The following is a 19,163-nucleotide window of genomic DNA, read 5'->3' as shown; positions in this document are numbered from 1 at the left end:
CCTCGAGAGAAGCTGCCATTGCTCTTGGGCTCCGTCTTATTCAACTGAAAATCCTGAACAGAGCGTATCTTACTGAGGTCACCTTAGCAAAAATAGGGAATAGACTAGATGTGCGGTGTCTCCGCAGATGCCAGCAGGAGGCCACTTTTTACCTCTCTATCTGGGAGTGCCCCTACATACAAACTCTATGGGAAAAGGCCAAAAACCACATGCAAAGAGCACTAGGAAAGGATATTATTCAACACCACAACTGGTACTCCTTAATATATGGGAAGCTACAGACCTCACGGAGGTTGAGCAAGAAATGACCACTCTGGGATACACATTAGTGAAACAAGCAATTGCAATGAAGTGGGGGGTGGAAGAGAATCCTTCGCTGAAGAATTGGGCAAAGGAGTTAGACAAGTGTATGATAGCAGAAAAAGAGGTGTTCAAATCTAGGGGTTGACCCAAGAAATGGGATAAAAAATGGAGCAAGTGGAATACTTACCGGGGGGATTTGTGTACCTCGCCTACTAAGGAGATAGAGATGAGACAGAATTTTGGAAACAAGATTGGGGAAAATGACTGATTTACTTTTCCTTTTATATGCATGAATAATGTAACTGTACTGCATATTATGCAACCAAAAGAATTGACTTATTTGTTTTTTCAAATCAATAAAATAAAAAAAGACAATATGACAGTCATGCATTACCTCCAGAAACAGAGCCTTAATCTCTCACCCTGTCAATACTGGCACAGAAGATATGGCATTGGGTGCTCTGCAACCGCATTCACTTCCATTGTGGAGTACCTTTCAAAGTTAGACAATAACTTGGCCGACATGCTCAGCAGGACACATCAACAAGTCCACAAATGGGATCTCCACCTGCAAATCCTACTCCACTACCTTCAGCGCTGGGGCATTCAACACATAGACCTATTCGCCATTCTCAAAAACTCAAAGTACCTAAATTAGGCCTACATGTACCCACAGTGGGCAATGCACTATGTATGAACTGGTCACAGATCTTTGCTTACGTTTTTATGCCTCTCTTACTCCTCCATTCATGGTCAAGATGCAACAAACCTCTCAGACTCTTATCCTCGTAGCCCTCACCTAGGCCAAACAGCCCTGTTACTTGACACCCCTAGAGATGTCAGTCAGCCCCCCAAGAGAAGCTTCCCAAACAGGCCAGACCTTGTCACCATAAGTCAACGCCAAATTAGACATCCAGACCCCAAACACCTAAGTCTAGTGCCAGAAGCCCTAGAGTTCGGTTACCTACGTCTCCCAGAATACATGAACATCCTACAAGAGCCCTGCAGGCTTATCTTACGAGCCTAATAGGCAGCAAGGTGGAAAAGATGTCTCCATTATGGCATCCCCAAAATCTGGGTCCCCGCTGTGATCGAAGACATTAACCGATGTTTGCTTCACCTGCTTACATGCATAACAGGGAACATACCTCCCTTTTCACATGCTAGTAGTTAAAGCCTTCATGGAGGGCCTCAAGAGAAGTCATCTTCCCCACAGGCCCCCCTGCACGCATCTGGAATTTCAGCATAGTCTTCACTAGAACTCATGGGACCCTCTTTTAAACCTTTTCGCTCGTGCCCTCCATAGTACCTTATTATTATTAGAATTTGTGTTGCGCGACAGCTACCCAAAAAAGGGTTTCCCTGCGCAGATAAAAGCAATTGACATGATGGAGCATGTGCGTCTTATTTATCAAACAGCCAGGTTTTGAGCAACTTGCAGAAGCTGGAGTAGTTTGTTTAATTTCTGAGTGACATTGGGAGGGAATTCCAGTACGATGGCCCTAGATATGTTAAGGATTTCCCTCCAATTCATGCTAGTTTGTATTTAGGGATCACAAAACGGCCATGTGAGGCTGATCTAAGATTTCTAGATGGAATATATGGTTTGACCAAAGTGCAGAGGTAGTTGGGGGTGTATTGGCTTTAATTTTGTGCATGTAGGTAAGTGTTTTAAAGTTCACTCGATTTTCAATGTTTAACCTTTGCTGGAAGGTAGATTTTTTGTGTTGGCATAATACCCCTTAGTCTTATTAGTGAGTCGTAAGCCCTCACTATACAAGAACCCTTCAATCTGGAAGAGACCATTAGTTATAGATTCCTTACCCCCAGGCGTCAGACTGGATCCAGAGAAATTTTTCTGCAGCAGTACCCTGCGAGTCGATAGGTGGTGTCGGTCGACTAGACATTCGTAGCCGGCGTCATGGTTGGTGGGATGACGTTGCGGTGTCTACTTCGATGCCGCCCCTGTGTGCTGACGTCAGTTCTTTCTTTTTCCGTGCCAACCGGGCAGATCCGGAGAGAGCCTGCCCCGTAGTCATTTTATGACTAAACTTTTTTTCGACTTTTGTCGACCTCTTTTTTGAGTCTACTGACTCCTGGTTGCACAAGGGATATCGCAGCTTCAAGCCTTGTGACTCCTGTCACAAATTGAGGTCTGTCAAGGATCTGTACCTCGTGTGCCTTTGGTGCTTAGAGCATGACCACGACCCGAAGTTGTGCTCCGACTGCTGAGCCATGAATCCGAAGTCTTTGCGGAGAGGTCCCGAAAGCTCTTGGAAGCCCGGCAGTCTGCTCCACGTTGTTCAAGGTCCTGGTCGAGAGGAAGGTCTCAGGACTGGTCGCGGAGCCACCACCACTCGTCTTCGAAGTCTTCGCACTCATGGGGTAATTTGAAGTACAAGAAGAAGGCGAAGAAGCATCCATCGCTCTTTGCCTTCTCCCCGTCCGTCGGCTAACGCGTTGTGGGACTCTGTGTCATCGCTCTCTGGTTCTGTCTTCGGAACCTGCCTCTGGGATGGCTCCAAGCTCCCCTCACTTTCCCAGAGCGTCCCTTGCCCAGCTTTTTTACGAAGCGCTCCATAGCATCTTTGCTGACAGAGGTACGTCAGAGGTACGTCAGTCACCAAACTGCCTCTTCGGTGCCCCTGCTGCCTTTTAATAAAGTCCTTACTGACGAAATTCTGGGCACTTGGTCCTAGGCACAGGGGCTCCTGTAGACCGGATGATTGCCCGACGCCACCGCCCAGCCCCGGGCCACCCACCTTTCCCCTCCCAACACCCTGCCCTCGAGAGCTTGGTGGTCCAAGTCTCATCTTCCAAGGGCGCATTCCCTACTGCTCCTCCAATTAGGGAACACAAGAAGCTGGACCACCTTGTGATAAAGATATGTTATTCCGCCAGCTTAGCGCTGTAGTCTCTTAACATTGCTTGCCTCTTGGGCCGCTACAACCACACAGTGTGGGATGCGGTTGCGTAAGTGCTGCCACAGTGGCCGTTCTCACCCGCACAATGGCAGAGGATCGAGACACATCTAAGTTCACCATTAGGTGTGGGATGGATACCGCCGAGACTCGAATTGCCTGGTTGAGTACGTCCGGTTTCTCTGGGGATGTCCAACCCACCCTTCTGGACATACCCTTTGATGGCCGTCGCCTGTTCGGTAACGAGGCTGATTCAGCATTCAAGCACTTCATTGATTCTAGGGCTACGGCCAGATCCTTGGGCCCCACAGCAACGTCTCGCCCCACACAGTCTGCCTTTCGCCCATTTCGTGGCTACGGAAGGGGTGTCCTACAACGTTCCACCCAATCTAGCCACAGGGCCATGCATGCTACCCAGCCCCTGCGTGGCCGCAAACCTGTGACCCAGCGACGCAGGTCTGGGGGCTAGCGGGCGGGCCAGTCCACCCATACTGCCCCTCAGCAGCCTCCAAATCCTCCTAGTCTGACGTTTTAGGGCCACCAGAGGCCAGTAGGCGGCAGGATTTACCATCACCTCCCCCACTGGCAAAACATCACGCCGGACAGGTGGGTTTTGCAGATAGTCCGAAGGGGCTACTCCCTCCCCTTCGAGACTATCCCTCCCTTCATTCCACCAGCACTCCATCGCATGTTGGAGGATCACTTGGCCCTTCTCCGCTAGGAAGTTACAGCTCTCTTGGCTAAGGGAGCTATCAAAAGGGTCCCTGTGCCAGAAGTAGGCCATGGTTGTTACTCCCACTATTTTCTGGTACCCAAAGTGGACAAAGGCTTGCGTCCTATCTTAGGCCTCTGGGCCCTCAACCGCTTCCTCCGGAAGGAGAAGTTCAAACTGCTCACGCTTGCTCAGGTCTTATCTGCCCTCGATCCCAGAGACTGGATGGTAGCGTTGGATTTGCTGGATGCCTATTTCCACATCCTCGTCCTGTCAGCCCACAGCCGATACCTACGGTAGGATATTTTCAATTTACCCTGCTTCCCTTTAGCCTTACCAGCACCCCTCTGGTGTTCACGAAAGTGATGGCGGTGGTCGCAGCTCATCTGCGAAGATCAGGGGTTCCAGTCTTCCCCTATCTTGATGACTGGCTGTTAAATGCGGGCTCACCCCAGGCTGTCGTCTCCCACCTCCAGACAATGGCAGACCTCCTGCACTCACTGGGGTTCACTATCAACGTGCCGAAGTTACACCCCATTTCCTCTCAGAAGCTCCTTTTCATCGTGGCAGTTCTGGATACAGCGGAGTTTCAGGCTATCCTCCTGAGCAGCAAGTCTGGGATATTCGGGCTATGATACAGATGTTTCAGCCTTTATCCCGGATTTCAGTGAGAATGACTCTGAGGCTGCTAGGCCAATGGCCTTCTGCATCCTGCTGGTGGATCATGCCAGGTGGCATATACGGACTCTGCAGTGGGACCTGAAGTTCCAGTGGGCGCAGCATCGGGGGGATCTTTCCGATGTCCAGATCTCAGAGGGGACTGCACATCAATTGCAGTGGTGGCTCACAAACCAGGATTGGGTCAGCAGCAAATCCCTCTCCCTTCCCCAACCAGAATTTACAGTAGTGACGGATGCGTCACTTCTGGGATGAGGCAGCCATCTGGGAGCGGTGGAGTTCAGGGGTCTCATCTCCGAACGGAGCTCCAGGCAATCCGTCTTGCACTGAAGGCATTCCTTCCTTCTGTCCAAGGAAGAGTAGTGCAGGTGTTCACGGACAACACCACTGCCATGTGGTACTGCATCAAACAGGGCGGGGTGGGGTCGTGGAACCTATCTCAAGAGGCTCTTCGCCTGTGTATATGGCTGGAACATCAGGGCATATCCGTGGTGGTTCCACACCTGACAGGTTCCCTGAACACCAAGGCGGACAAACTCAGCCGCCGGGTGCACGATGGATCACAAGGGGCATCTTCACTCGAGATGGTGCATGGTCTCTTTCGGCAGTGGGGAGAGCCTTGGTTAGATCTGTTTGCCCCTGAAGAGAACGTGCAATGTCAGCAGTTCTCCGCTTTGGTGTTTCCAAGGCGGCACTCGCTCAGTGACTCTTTTCATCGCAAGTTGAATTGCAGCCTTCCTGTACGCCTTTCCGCCTGTACCACTTCCACACAGAGTGCGGAAGAAGATCAAGCGCGACTGGGCCCAAGTCATTCTTGTGGCTCTGGACTGGGCACTAAGCGTCTGGTACCCCGAGCTCTTGAGCATGGCCATCGATCCTCCGATCAGACTGCCTCTTCGGGAGGATCTTCTGTCGCAGTAGCTGGAGACGGTCCTCCACCCGAACCTATCCAGCTCCACCTCCTTGCGTGGAGGTTGAGCGGCGACAGTTGGCCGCTTTCGACCTTCCTCCCAAAGTCTGTAACATCATTGTGGTAGCCAGGTGTCCCTCCACTAAAACGGTGTACAACTGTAGATGAAACAGATTTGTGGCATGGTGCACAGCAAAGGCTGTGGATCCCCTTTCTGCCCCCCCCTTTCGGAGGTCCTCCTCTTCATTCTATCTTTTGCCCAGCAGGACTTTGCTCTGGGCACTCTTAAAGGCTACCTTTCGGCCATATCTGCCTTTCTGCGGCTTCCTGATCAACCTTCTCTTTTCAAGTCTCCGATTACAAATAGATTTCTAAAGGGCATAACTCATCTCTTTCCTCCTTCTCCTTTCATAATGCCCCAGTGGGACTTAAACCTTGTTCTTACTTACCTTATGTAGGCTCCCTTCGAGCCACTACATAATTGTCCTCTTCTTACCTTGCAGACCGCTTTCCTGCTTGCCATCACCTCTGCTCGCTGGGTGAGTGAGCTTCAGTCTCTTTCCTCCAAACCTCCTTTTCTTGCAGTTCATCCAGACAAGGTGGTCCTTCAAACTAGGCCCACTTTTCTGCCCAAAGTGGTTACCGCTTTCCACTTAGCTCAGGCCATCACATTGCCCAACTTCTTTCCGCCTCTGCACCCTTCCAAAGAAGAGGAGAGACTCCACCGTCTGGCCCCTAAATGTGCGCTGTCCTTCTACCTTAACCGCACTAAAGATTTCCGGGTGGACGATCAACTCTCCGTGGGTTATGTGGGCTCCAAGAAAGGTCGGGCCGTGCAGAAACATACCATCTCTCGATGGGTTGTCCTATGCATTAAATTCTGCTTTTCATTAGCGAAAAAGGAACCTCCAGTAGGACTGCACGCCTTATCTACCCTGGCGACAACAGCCTCTACTGCTTTGGGACGTGGAATTCCGTTGATTGACATCTACAAGTCAGCCATGTGGGCATCCCTGCACACGTTCAACAAATACTATTGCCTGTATATCCAAGTCCGGAGAGACGGCTTTTTTGGCTGTTCTGTTCTCCAGGACTTCCTGGTGTGAACTTAGTTCACAGACCTACCTCCGGGGTTGGCATTGCTGGTGTATCTATTCTAAGATAAGGAATCTATAACTGATGGTCTCTTTCAAATGAACAAGTTACTTACCTTCGGTAATGATGTATCTGTAAGAGACATACTTTAGTTATAGATTCCTTACTGCTCCACCTGCCCCAACCTGTTCTTTAGGTTTATATAGAACACTCGTGTCTAATGTAAAGTTCCTTCCCAAGGTGGTTTTCCCATTTCACTTCAATCAAACCATAGAGCTTCCATCTTTCTCCCATCAGCCAGAACAAGCCCTTCACACTCTAGATATCAAACAGGTTCTCATAAACTACATGTGCATGACCAAGCCCTTTCAAAAAGCTGACCAGTTGTTTATAGCCTTCGCTAAACCCCACAAGGGCCAGCTATTCTCCAAAGCAGGCCAAAGAGGTGGATAGTCAAGGGAATCCAAGCTTGCTATCATAAATCTAAAAGAGCTCTCCATGTTACCCCAAGGGTGCATGCTACACAAAAGAAGGCAGCAACCATGGCTTTTTTGGTCAATATTTCATTAGTGGACATATGAACATATGCAGAGCAGCTATTTAGTAAACCCTGAACACCTTCACTGCCTTATTGTTGGGATGTCTTAGCCAAATAGACAACAGGCAATAGTTGGCCAGACTGTCCTCAGATCACTATTTCAGACACATCCATCATGCAGTAGCCACCCCTTGTAGAGGGTACGTATCTACTTACTCTGTTAACATAGGTTCGTAGCATGTAGTCATGTAGATTCACATGCACCCATCCTACTCCCTGGAAGCTTTAGGTCCTGATCACAGATCTCATCCTTTCCTTAATAACTTCCTTTACCAGTGCACCTGTCTACTATACTTTTTTTACGCATCACTCTACTATTCTCAACCGCTGCGCAAAAAACAATATAGCATGGAGTCTATATCTCCACACTCGTAGCCAGCTAAGGGATGAGTCACACTGCATCTTGTGACTCAAAAGAATTTCTTGAAAGAAAGCAACTTGCAAATGTCCAACCCCAATACGAAATGGCAGGGGTATACAAAGCATCTGTCTACCGCACTACACACTACAAAGAGATGCTGACAGGGTAAGTAACATTTTCCTCTCACTCCATTCTTGTAGTAGGGCGTACAACAGTGTAACGTTGAAGTCTTTGTTAGTCAAGAGGTCAAATGTAATGTTAAACGTGTCAAAATATAATAAAATCATATTCCCTTACTCTGGGTGTATCACATTCAGATCAATCAAAGTAAGTTGACTTCTGGCTATGCTGCAGGTTTGTGTGGCAACAGTGGCCGAAGATGCATTGTAAAAACTGCATGCATCACCTACAAAGCTAACCATCATAACTCTTTGACGTAAATTAAATGTGGACTGTGACATGGTCTCTGTTATATACAATTTAAGCTAAATAAACTCTGGTGTACAAACAGTGCCACATGTATTACTTTGAAGTATTAGGCTAAATGAGCCTGGTGACTCCAAAGTTGTATCCCACATTACAGTCACAAACTGCATGTTCTTAAAATAAAGTTATTGACATTTGTTTTACAAGCAGGTCAGGCAAGAAGTGAGCTCGCTTTACCGTCAGGTTTTTGCTCAATTTGAAACTAACCATATAAGGGCACCCTGAATATGTAAACTAACTGTATACGAGTAATAACTGTTCTTTGCGGGTTATATTTCCAAACCCAGTATAAAGACTAGCATGTTGTTTTTATTTCACCATGTCTCCTGTTGCCAGAGATAATAGGCCTGTATAAAAACACAACTGCTTTAAAAACTAGCCTAATAGAAGCCATAGATTTTGAAAGACTTTTTCTGTACTCACTGTCCTGTGTTCTACCTTCACAAAACAGCGACAAGTATGCTTGTCCTTGTAATTATGAAGTCTTTATTTTTTAAGGAAATGTGTTTTTTTTTTATACAAACAAATGCACTTGGTGACCTTTTGCTAAACGTTGGTGTCTGTGACGGACGGTCATGCCTTTGAGAGTTAACATCCTTTATTAATGTCTTTATTCATGTATTTTTTAGGTTATGCATAGTGGCCACTTCAAAGTGTTTTTTTTGTTGTTACTTTGAGTCTACAATGGGTTAGTTACTGGTATGATGTGACAATACAATGATGCATACAATTTTGGAGGTTAATTAGATGTATTATTGACAACGTCTGTTCTCAGTGGCTAAAGCCAGAATAAGTTGCTGGTGGTAGTCACTGTGAATTAATGGGGACAGTTTATAGTGTGATAAGAGCTTTCTTCAACTGATAGCCCAGGGCATAACCATAACTTCTTGGGATTATGCATATCCCACTACGGACTAGTGACTGAAGCACGGTGGGCTAGATTTAATCTTGCATAGGCCCTTCTTTCCCCTTAGTGAGCAGCTACGATGTTGGGTGTGGGCACTTGCTGTATGTCCTTGGCCGAAATGTTGAGTGAATACAAGTAATCCCTCTGGTTAACTTGCTTCCTTAAAATAGGATATAGTGGTTCACTGTGGCAACACTTTTAGATGTTGAGGTGTACAATATTCAAGTGGAGCATCTGCCTTTCCACAAAAATCTGAAAACCGACCTGATTGGACTATAAAACTTCTATTCTATATTCTTCTCCCTCTGCCTACCCAACCAATCCCATCTCACACCTCCCCTCTTACTTCTCACGTCTGTATTAACTACACCTATTCCCCTGCACTTTTCTTCATGTCTAACTCTCGTAATCCTGCTCCTTTCTTTTCTTCTTTCTTCCTCCTTTCTCTCTTAAACCTTGACCCCAGTTGTTATAGATTTCACTCCCTGCCTCATCCTTCGGCTTTATCCTTCCCTGTTTACATCTCTTTTACATCCCCTGCCGCTCTGCTCCAAATCCCTTTCATGTGCTTTATTTTGATACAACTTGCTTTCATAACATGCTTTTCAGTCTTCCCCCAGCCCAAATCTTACTTATTCTTCCTTTCAACACTACAATGACTCCCCTGCAGCCTCTTTATCTATTAGTTTTAGTACATTTTGCTCATTGGCAACTAGGGGTAGTTAGTTTGCTATAGTTCTTAGTTTCTGGAGTTTCCCTGTTTTCTTTAAGTAACTCTTTTCATCTCCATTGTTGTTTAATTGTAAAGTGCGCTGACACCTACTTGGGTAAAAACCTAAAATAAATATATTCCTGTATAAACCTTTTGACTTGGAGATTAATTGCAAAAAATAGTCTTTTATTACGACCAACCCTCAGGTTCACACATAGGCGCTTATTCTAACAGATTAAACTAATAGCAAAATGTCACTTGGTGAAGTATAAAAAGAAAATGAAAATTAATATGTTCCTGTTTATTTTTCTTGCTTTCCTGTACTCTTAGATATTTACCACCCTGTTGTTGGGCAGTCTTCGGTCATCGATAAACAGTTTGTGAGACTCCAAGATCTCGTAGAGAAAGAAATAAATTATCAAGAAGAACTGCTAGAGGTTTTGGGAATGATGGATACCCTGTTTGCATCCATGACAAGGAAAAAAGAGACTTCTGTGGCACTGCCTGAATCTAGTAACAATTCCATACCTGCTCTAGCAGAGCAGCAGACTCCTATGGATACTTGATTCTTCATCAGATTCCTTATTTGAACAATTGTTAACTTGGGCTCCTTCGAAGAACTACTTTTCTGAATCTGCTTCATCACAACATTTGTCTGGACAGACCACTTCTCTATGATATGATGTGAAATAAGACTTTTACTCATTAGTCATGGAAAGATGAAACTTGAAGCAAAAAAAATATTTCTCAACATATATGGACCAGAACTTTTAAAAGCTTTTCTTCCAAATCTGGTACATTTTCATCTATGATAAATATGAATCAACTGTTGAAAACACAATTTTATACGAACATTCAATAGCTTCAGCTGCCCTGTAGCAGTTGTGGTTACAGCAGACATTTTTACTTGTCCATTTGTGCAAGGTGGTTGATAAAGACAGTGGATTTACTAGATGGTTGTCTGTTGATGCTTGCTAAAGGTTTATCTCCCAAACAAAAGAGAGAAAAACGCTGATGTTTTACATAATGCTTTCACAAAAATGTTGTTTGTCACCAAGATGGTACAGGCAATTATTTTGATTAGGAGTTTTTGATAACTGTTATTGATTGACAACTAACTACAAAAAGAGGATACTAACCTACATTTCGAAATGACACTAGTCCCTTTCTCACATAAAATATCTTGAAATCTAGGTGAAATATTTCATTAGGTTCACTGTTATGTGCTCATCTTTTATTTTTAAATTTTCACAGTGTCTTCCTCAAGGTGATAATTTATTGCACAGGTCTTTGCGGACCTTTGTTTTCACATGTGAAATATATTTCTTTCATTGGGGTGGGTAGGGGGATACTAGCTGTACATGAGGCTTCAGGAAAACCACACAACAAATGTCTATTCAGATCAATCCTTGTGTGTAGTTCCAGTTTTATCTTTCCAGGGTATTTACCCTTGCCAATGTCATCCATTTTATGAGGTGTTCGGTTTTGAAAAAATTGCAGTGGGTGAGCCTTACACATGTATAATTTGGTTTTGAGGTGTTTTGATAGTGAATGTGTGTATATGTGGAGCGGTAAGTACTGTCACATCCCAGCCCCTTGATGTTTCTTTCTGCCTAAAGTTACCACGTCTGTGAACTAGCCTTTTTGTCTAGGTATTTATTGCTAGGTTCCTCAGAAGAATTGACTGGATCCTAGTTAGGTTGCAGTGCTTCTGCTTAATGGAATATGTATAATGCTGATTCTAGGTCTCTAAATCTGTTGCCCACATGTTTGCGGTCTAATCATCCTGTACACTTAAGTGCGTGCCAGTCTTTACCCAGGGCTCATAAAGATGAATTGAATTGTGGTTGGATCGCTTCAGAATCTGCACCTCATTTTTAATGTCCTTGTTAGCAGGTACATGTAAGACATTAGTTACTTTGGTGTATCCCTAGTACTCGTAGGGTTGGTATATTTCATATATCACATGTTTGAATGGTTTCCCATTATCGGTCTAGAAATCCCCAGTAACTTTATACAACATTAAACTGTGTTAAACTGGCCATAGACCTCAACAACAGTTTCTTTTCAGTGGCACTTCCAAAGAGTTTCAAACAACCCAAACTTAAAACCTTGAGGTGGAAGTTCTGAGCTCTCTTACTCCCCAAATAGGCGTTCAGAGCTCAGCTTTCAGAACGCAAGTGTAGTGTGAGGAATGCATAAGATACAAGTGAGCCTCCGACCAGGGAGGAGGGAGAGTCGCATATTAATATGAGATACCTGCAACTCCATTTTCCCAGCGCAGGTAAGTAAATCAGTTTTTATCCAGAACTGGATTTTTTATATAATTCAACTGATTGAATCAAAATAGCAAGCAGTACATAATGTTAAGAAATAAAGCAGCAAGCAAGCTCATCTCTGTTAAAACAGGTTATGGAGGATTGCCTTCCCCACTGATGAATTGGCTGCTGTGCTCATGTCAAGGTTTTAGTGTTTGCTGAAGGTGTGCCTGCTGTTCCATGTGAGTCACGTGACTGCATGGCATATATTTTGCAGAGGCGCCCTGGCGTAGGGAGTAGCAATCATCACTATGCTTCCAGAGGAATATACCCCTGTCCTGGAGTGGATTCTTTGCCTTGTTTTGGCAGAAAGGCTATTCTTGGCTAGGTCAAGGAAGTATGTAAGAATTTAATCGGGGCTGCATAGAAACTGGATGGAAGCCTTTGTCTTTACACCATGCAAAGAAACATTTAGCCTTGGTATTGTAAGTCATTTTAAGTGCCAGTGCACATGCTTATGACAGGTGTTCCTGCAGTCTGATAGAATGTCGAAATGGCCGAAATCTAGATTGTCAGTTACCAGGCTGCAAACTGAGTGACATGAGGTCATGGTGGAGTGTATCTCTTTTGTGTCTGAAGAAAAGCCTGGGGATGCATCTTAAGTGGTATTAGTGGATATGCAAAGAGCCTCAGGAGTTCTCTGTACTGTACCAGTACTGGTGTGACCACACCGCAGCAGTGAGGATCAGGGAAACAGAGATCAGCCTTTGCCTCCATCAGTTCTCAGGGAAAAGGAAGGAAAGGCATATGAGAAGATGTTATACCATTCTATTGAAAGTACATTACCCTCATTTCCTGGTTGTCGGAGCAATTGGCTCAATACTGCCATTTTTTGTTCTCAGTGGTTGTGAACAGATACAGTATTGTCCAGCCCCATTTGCAGGAAAATATAATACATTGGTATTTTGGAGCTCCAATTCAGGGCAGTGTGATAGAGCTCGTGTAAGCACATTAATCTGATCATTTTGAGATCCTGGCAGTTGTTTAATTGCAATAACACCTGGTTGTAGATGTCCCATGTAATTCGTACCTCTTTTGACAGAGAATGGAAACTAGTTTCTTCTTGCTGCGAAATGTAATGCATCAAAGTCATGTTATCTATCTTTATGAGACCTGCTGCTAGGTGAGGAACGTCACCTCTCAGGACCCATCCACTCCACACACTGTAGCCCAGATAAAGTCACTCTTTCTTCCGAGCACCCGACCCTCGTAGTCACCTGCGATGTACAAGGCCAGCAAGAACTCTTGGCAGTCAAGGGTAGACCCTCAGAGTCTACCGCTAGGTAGACCCAACCTCAATGCAGTGTCATGCATAGACTTATGGGCACACACCAGCACTCCGCAGCGGCATGACGTGGGGCCTCCAACGCTAGTATTATCCTTTCAGGGAGCCGCCCCCCAGAAGTATCGGTCACCCGCGGCACCAAATGGCAGGCCGCTATCATGGAAGTGCAGGATTATACCCCCTGAAGGCCGATCCTCTTGTGCCCATTGTTGTCAGGAGATTCGACGGTCACCAACGCTCTTTCCCAAATGTGGGCCGCACCAGCATAATGTAGGAGCTTCCAGCAAGCTCACCGAGGCAGGTGGCAGACGCTGGGGTGCTCAACGCCAGTAGCCCACAAGCAGCACAGACTCCGATATGCTCCGTTGTGGTGTGCTGCTCAGTAGTAGTGGATTACAAAGAATTGAGGACACAACTGAAGTCAAGATTTGCCCAGGTACTTCACTCCGATGGGTAGGGAGTTGGGCTGTGTACTGGTTGCAGGTAGCGGATCTCGCATGGCAGAGATCCCGGGCAGAACGCTCCAAAGCAACTCTGCCCCCTCACCATCCGGAGCCTCTCCGCAGCCATCGGAAAGGCCTTGAAATGCCATTCAAGACACGCTGCACCGTCCGGGGTCGGAGGTGCCTCCTCCTCCGCAGGATATATACTGGAACACAATGCCGGTCTTCTACTCAGTCCGGCAGCGGGATGAATGTCATATATTGTGGCCGAAGGCGAGGGCCGGGACAGAGCAAAAAGATGGCGCCGCCATCTTGGCGGACGCGAAACCACGCCCGAGGTCCATCAGAACTAACATAGCTTTACCCCCCTCATCAAGCTTCTCCTTGATGGACTCTGAGATTTCGAGAGCAGTCTCCGTGCTAAAATTGGATCTGAAACCCGACTGGCTCTGATGGAGGAGATTATTATTTTCCACATATTCAGACATGACTGAATTGACGTATTTCTCTAACGTCTTAGAGAAAAGCAGGAGCAGTGAAATAGGTCTGCAATTAGCTGCTACCAAGGTATCGGCTAAGGGCTTTTTTAGCAATGGAAGCATTTTGACACTTTTCCATCTGCCAGGCGCATTGCCGGTACTCAAAGAGGCATTCAGAACTTTATTAGCGCAGGTTTAATGGCCGAGGCCACCAAATTTGCTGGGTGGGGGTCAGAATGAGAGCCAGACTTACGGCTTTTCGTAATCTTCAAGGAAATCTCCAGTTGGAGAGGGGGAAAGTGTACTAACAATGGACCCTCAACAGGGGCTCCTGTTGGTAGAACTTTGGGGTATATTACATCCACAGGGAGGTTCTCCGCAAAAGAGTCTTTGATAACTCTGATCTGATCATGAAAAAAGGCTGCACTTAGGCTTGTCCATTCCATAGAGGATGTAAAAGGCCTGGCAACCGAAAACAGGGACAAAGGCTTTAACGATTTTTAAAATGTCCTTGCCCTTATTTCCTGATGACTCGATTTTGGCTGCAAAATATATTTTTGGGGCCTTGTAAATTTTAATGTGGTGGACTTTCAAGGCCAGTTTGTATATAGTTTTAGCCTCTAGATTAAAGTTGTTGCGCCATACCCTTTCCAGGTGCTTGCAGGGGCATTTACTCGGCCTGATGACTTCATCTACGGCATGGGTGCATTGCTGCAGCCAGTTCTCAAGGCAGAGAGTGTCACTCTCCGGGTTGCCACTTAATGAGAGCAGTTGGTGTTCCAATGCTTTACCCAGAGCTGCTGAAGTTATTCGATGGAAAGGTCTTGAAGTATTTTCCCTTAGCTTGCCAAGGAATTGAGGACTTCTTGATACCTGAAGGATCTTAAAACCAATAAGGTAGTGATCTGACCACACTAGAGGCATGGGCAAATCCATCTTGAGCTCATGGTTAGAAAAGATCTCGTCTAGAGCGTGACCCTTATTACGAGTGGGATAAGAGACATAGGGGGACAGATTAAAGATGGCAAGGGACTCGGTCAAGGAATTACCCTCGGACTCTGTGGGTTTGTCCAAATGGATGTGAAGGTCTCCCAGTACCAGGCTATACTTGAAAGCTAATGGGAGATTGCCTCGTTGATGGATTTGAGGAAATTCCCAGCTGGCCCTGGGGGTCTATATATTAAGATTCTGGCCAGGGATTGGTGTACTGATAGTGCACACTGAACCCCATGCATTCTGCTCCGTCAAGCTCCCCCATGGGGACAATGTTACTGAGCATTTCCTGTTTAACAATGATTGCTGCCCCACCACCTTGCCAGCAGAACGATCTTTCCTAAATAGCCTGGGGGGATAGCCGTAGCGATAGTGGGATTTGAGGCTTCAGTGAGCCATGTTTCCATAAGAAATATTCTGTCCGGGCTTGTATCATATAGTAGCTCAAAAGCATGAAGTTTGTGCTTTCGCAAGGACCGTGTGCTCAGTAAGCATGCTTTAAAGTTCTCACCCAGGTTGATCATAGGGCCGGTTTTGTGACAAATGTCCGCGTTGACCTCCTTCATGGGAACCCAAAAGTTATTGTCAGGTACCTCTCAGTTGCAGTGTGCACATTTTAAAATTGCTCTTTTGGCATTAGTAGCGACATTGTTATGGCAGTGGGATACCTTGCCAATGTTGAGCAGTGTGGTTCTGTCATAGGTGATGCGCTGCCTGTAATTTGATCAGAAACCTGCATCGTGGCCGGTGCCGGCCCCCTCCAGGATGCTGAAGGGCGCAGACGGGCTTACCTTAAGTGCGTCCACACAGCGCTCTGCTTTTATTCATAAGTGAGAGCACTAGAGCTCTAACCAGTAAAAATGACGCTGCTCCATGTCTTCCGTTTGGAATCAGTAAGTGCTAAGTTTGGGTCCCACTAAGCATTCAAATTACACAATCGCTGCAGCACAAAATTAAAATAACAATATCTAAAAACACGAGCTTTCTGTAAAATATGTACTAAGCAGTGAGAAACTCACCCAACTAAGCCCAGCTACAACAGCTGACTTGTGGCATGACTGACAGAGAGGGGAGCTGGCAACACACACACACACATATATATGTATACACACACAATTATAATTATATATATATATATATATATCTCCTAGTAGGTAGTTATAGTAAGGACCTAATATCCATAGGAAATCTGCAACATTCTATTGGCAATAACTTTGGCATCGATTGATGAATCTTCTTGAAATTGTCCGAACTTTTGGCCAGCTCAGTTCCTCTCCTTCCCTGCAAGTTTGGGGGTGATTGTTGAAGCGGGGGCTGAGAAAAAAGGGGTGTCCCAAAACGTGTTTTACCCATGCAATTTCCCATAGGACCTTTAGCCACGCCTACAGCTCGACCGGCAGAACGATATTACACCAAATTTGTCAGAGAGGTAGTCCTCCGTTCCGACTTGTGCCTTTCACATATCTGGTGTCAATCTGTTCAGTAGTTTCTTTGAAAATTACGGTTAAATTCATTTATATATCTATGGGCGTGGAGGATCCGCGGAATGTGCGAGGATTGGCCTTGTCGGATAAGCGCACTGTTCCGATCACACACTCTATTCTAGTGGGCTGTCAAGCGGTTGTAAACATTCGAAATCAGGAACTGTTGGCAGCCATTTTGTGCCTCAGTAGAAGCGAGGCTGAGGAAGTCATTGAAATATGTGTGCAACGTGTGAAAAGGGGGCAGGGTAGACGCACCCTGGCTCCCTAGGCCTGCTCAGGGGTCACATAAGGACCCGTAGGGACAAGAAAGTAAGATAGTATTTTTCTTTTTAAAAAAGAAGTCGCGGGATGCCCGTAGGATCAACCCATTTCGCCGCCGAAAAAATAGAATCATGTATTTTTGAGATGTACATCAAGCTTGTGTATAGATGTTGGGTGGCTCTAAAAAGAATCCTTGTGTTTATTGAGAGATTTTAGTACTTACAAGTAATTACCGATTCAGAGTCTAAAGTTCATGAGAAAGACTCTGTTCCCTTCATCTTTAAAATGGACAGCATGTCTCCTATAGATGCCATGTATATTGAAACGTAGAAAAGAAAAGATGAGTAGAAAGAGATTTATTCACACTTTTTCTAGTTTTCTCAATCTGTGGACAAAATAGATTGGAGTAGTTCCATTTCTGCCTTTGGCATATGTTAGAATAGACAAAGGGAGTTTGGGGAAAAAGTGAAATTAAAACAGAAAAGAAATGATTGGTTGTTTGACAGCATTCTACACAGAAAACTAGGGTGTATGTTTCTGTTTTTTAAAAGCATGATTCTTATTGGTTACTAGAACGTGATTGAAAATAACATTACATAGGATAAGCTGGTATATTGAGAAGTCGAGCACACTTGCTGTTTTTTTAGCAACATTGTGTGATGAACTTTTGCGTTCTTCGGGAGCCAGTATTGCTTTTTTGCATGGGTAGATGCTAATTTGTATATGGAAATGCAATCTGCTTTGGATTTTGAAAGTGAGAATAGATTTCACTGCTCTGTCTTCCAAAATGCATACTATGTTTGCAATGGGAGGGCGGGAGTCGTGAGAGTTCCACTCTGTCAAAGCAAACAGTAGTATTACTGTGGGTAAGCACCCTGGGACACTGCAGGAGCCTCGAGGGCACCAGGCGGAGGGCCACGCATTCTGCCTCCCGTAATACACAAATTCCCGGGGGTGGTGATTCCCGGAGCTTGAGGGGGGTCATTGAAGCCCACATACTTGTAATTTTGTTGGGGGGGTTGGATGCGAAAGCGCGGTCTCGCCAGAGACCTATAGTGAGCGACTCAGCTTTCCTGGAGTCAGCACCTGGCCGCGCTCATCTCCTCTCCAAAAAAGCGATTGGAACGAGCCACGCGCACGCGCGTTCCATTGAGCAGGCCACAATTCCCTTGCAATGCGCGCTTACAGCCACAGAGAACCGCCACCACCCCTCTGCCGCACACACACAAGAGCGCGCGCACACACACACACACACACACACACAAGCGCGTTTGCCGCCACGGTGCGAGTCGCCGCTAAACATACGGCTCGCACCGCCCTTTGTGCCCCCTGACGTCCTGAAGTGTGCGCTGTGCGAGTCTCACCCCATCACGACTTGCACAGCCTCTCTGCCTCGCCTGCGCCCTGGGTCACTGAGCGTACGCCAGGCGGCGCGGGCACTGTAAGCGCACCGCCCTACGAGTCGCACCTGCCTGGTACGACTCGTACACTCACTTCGAATCGTACCATCTCCCAAGTACTCTCCCGAGTACGCCTCTCACGCGGGATGCGTGAGACTCGGTAGGTCCGTCCCCGGTCAGCATACGAGGCTCACAGAGGTGTTCAGGCCTCACGGACAGCGCGTCCCCGCCTTAGGTCTTGCCTGCAAGCTAGGGACGGCGTGTTTGGAGCCTCTTGTTACCCCCTTCAAGAAGAAACAGTGCCTGAGATCCATCCTGTATCAGACTCATTCGTAGAAGTGTGAATTGGACATTATCTGACACCAAAAACCCCTCAAGTACTTAGATCTGTTACTTTTTAATTTTGTCGACTACTCATATTGAGAGTATTTACCTTAACGTTGTCTGTTAAAAATTTGTGAATCTCCATGGCTTCAGACAACTAGTAAATGCCATATTTGAGACATCGGTGTAATCAGCTGGAACAGGAGCATATACTTTTCTTCAACCTCAGCAATTTGCTGCTGATTTATGTAGCATTCAGCAAAGTGAAAAAAGAGTTAAATATGTATATGTTATACATATGTCCAAGATTAATTTAAATGTACATAAAAACACTTGTTCTCAATAGGATTAGGGATGACAAGCAATCATTAGAGGTTATATTTGGCAAGCGAAATAGGAATAGCATTGCATTATACAAATGTTAGGCCGAGGTTGGTCACTCACTTCATTTACAAACTCCTGGCCTTGATCTGATAGAACCCTTTTTGGTCTT

The 19,163-nt window shown here is 45.8% G+C and overlaps 1 protein-coding gene across 1 annotated transcript in view; it reads left to right on the top strand.

The window, feature by feature from the left end:
- The window catches only part of UTP15 (UTP15 small subunit processome component), a 234,365-nt gene extending 223,730 nt beyond the window's left edge, over positions 1–10,635 (top strand). The window contains exon 13 of the mRNA XM_078675269.1: positions 10,014–10,635. Coding sequence (XP_078531395.1) covers positions 10,014–10,249 — 236 coding nt within the window. The 3' untranslated portion in view covers positions 10,250–10,635. The remainder of the gene's footprint in view (positions 1–10,013) is intronic.
- Positions 10,636–19,163: the final 8,528 nt, after the last annotated feature.

This window comes from Lissotriton helveticus, chromosome 2_1, assembly GCF_964261635.1.
Source record: "Lissotriton helveticus chromosome 2_1, aLisHel1.1, whole genome shotgun sequence".
Lineage (NCBI taxonomy): Eukaryota > Metazoa > Chordata > Amphibia > Caudata > Salamandridae > Lissotriton > Lissotriton helveticus.
The sequence above is the reverse complement of the archived record's forward strand: the minus strand, read 5'-3'. Positions and strand labels throughout refer to the sequence as shown.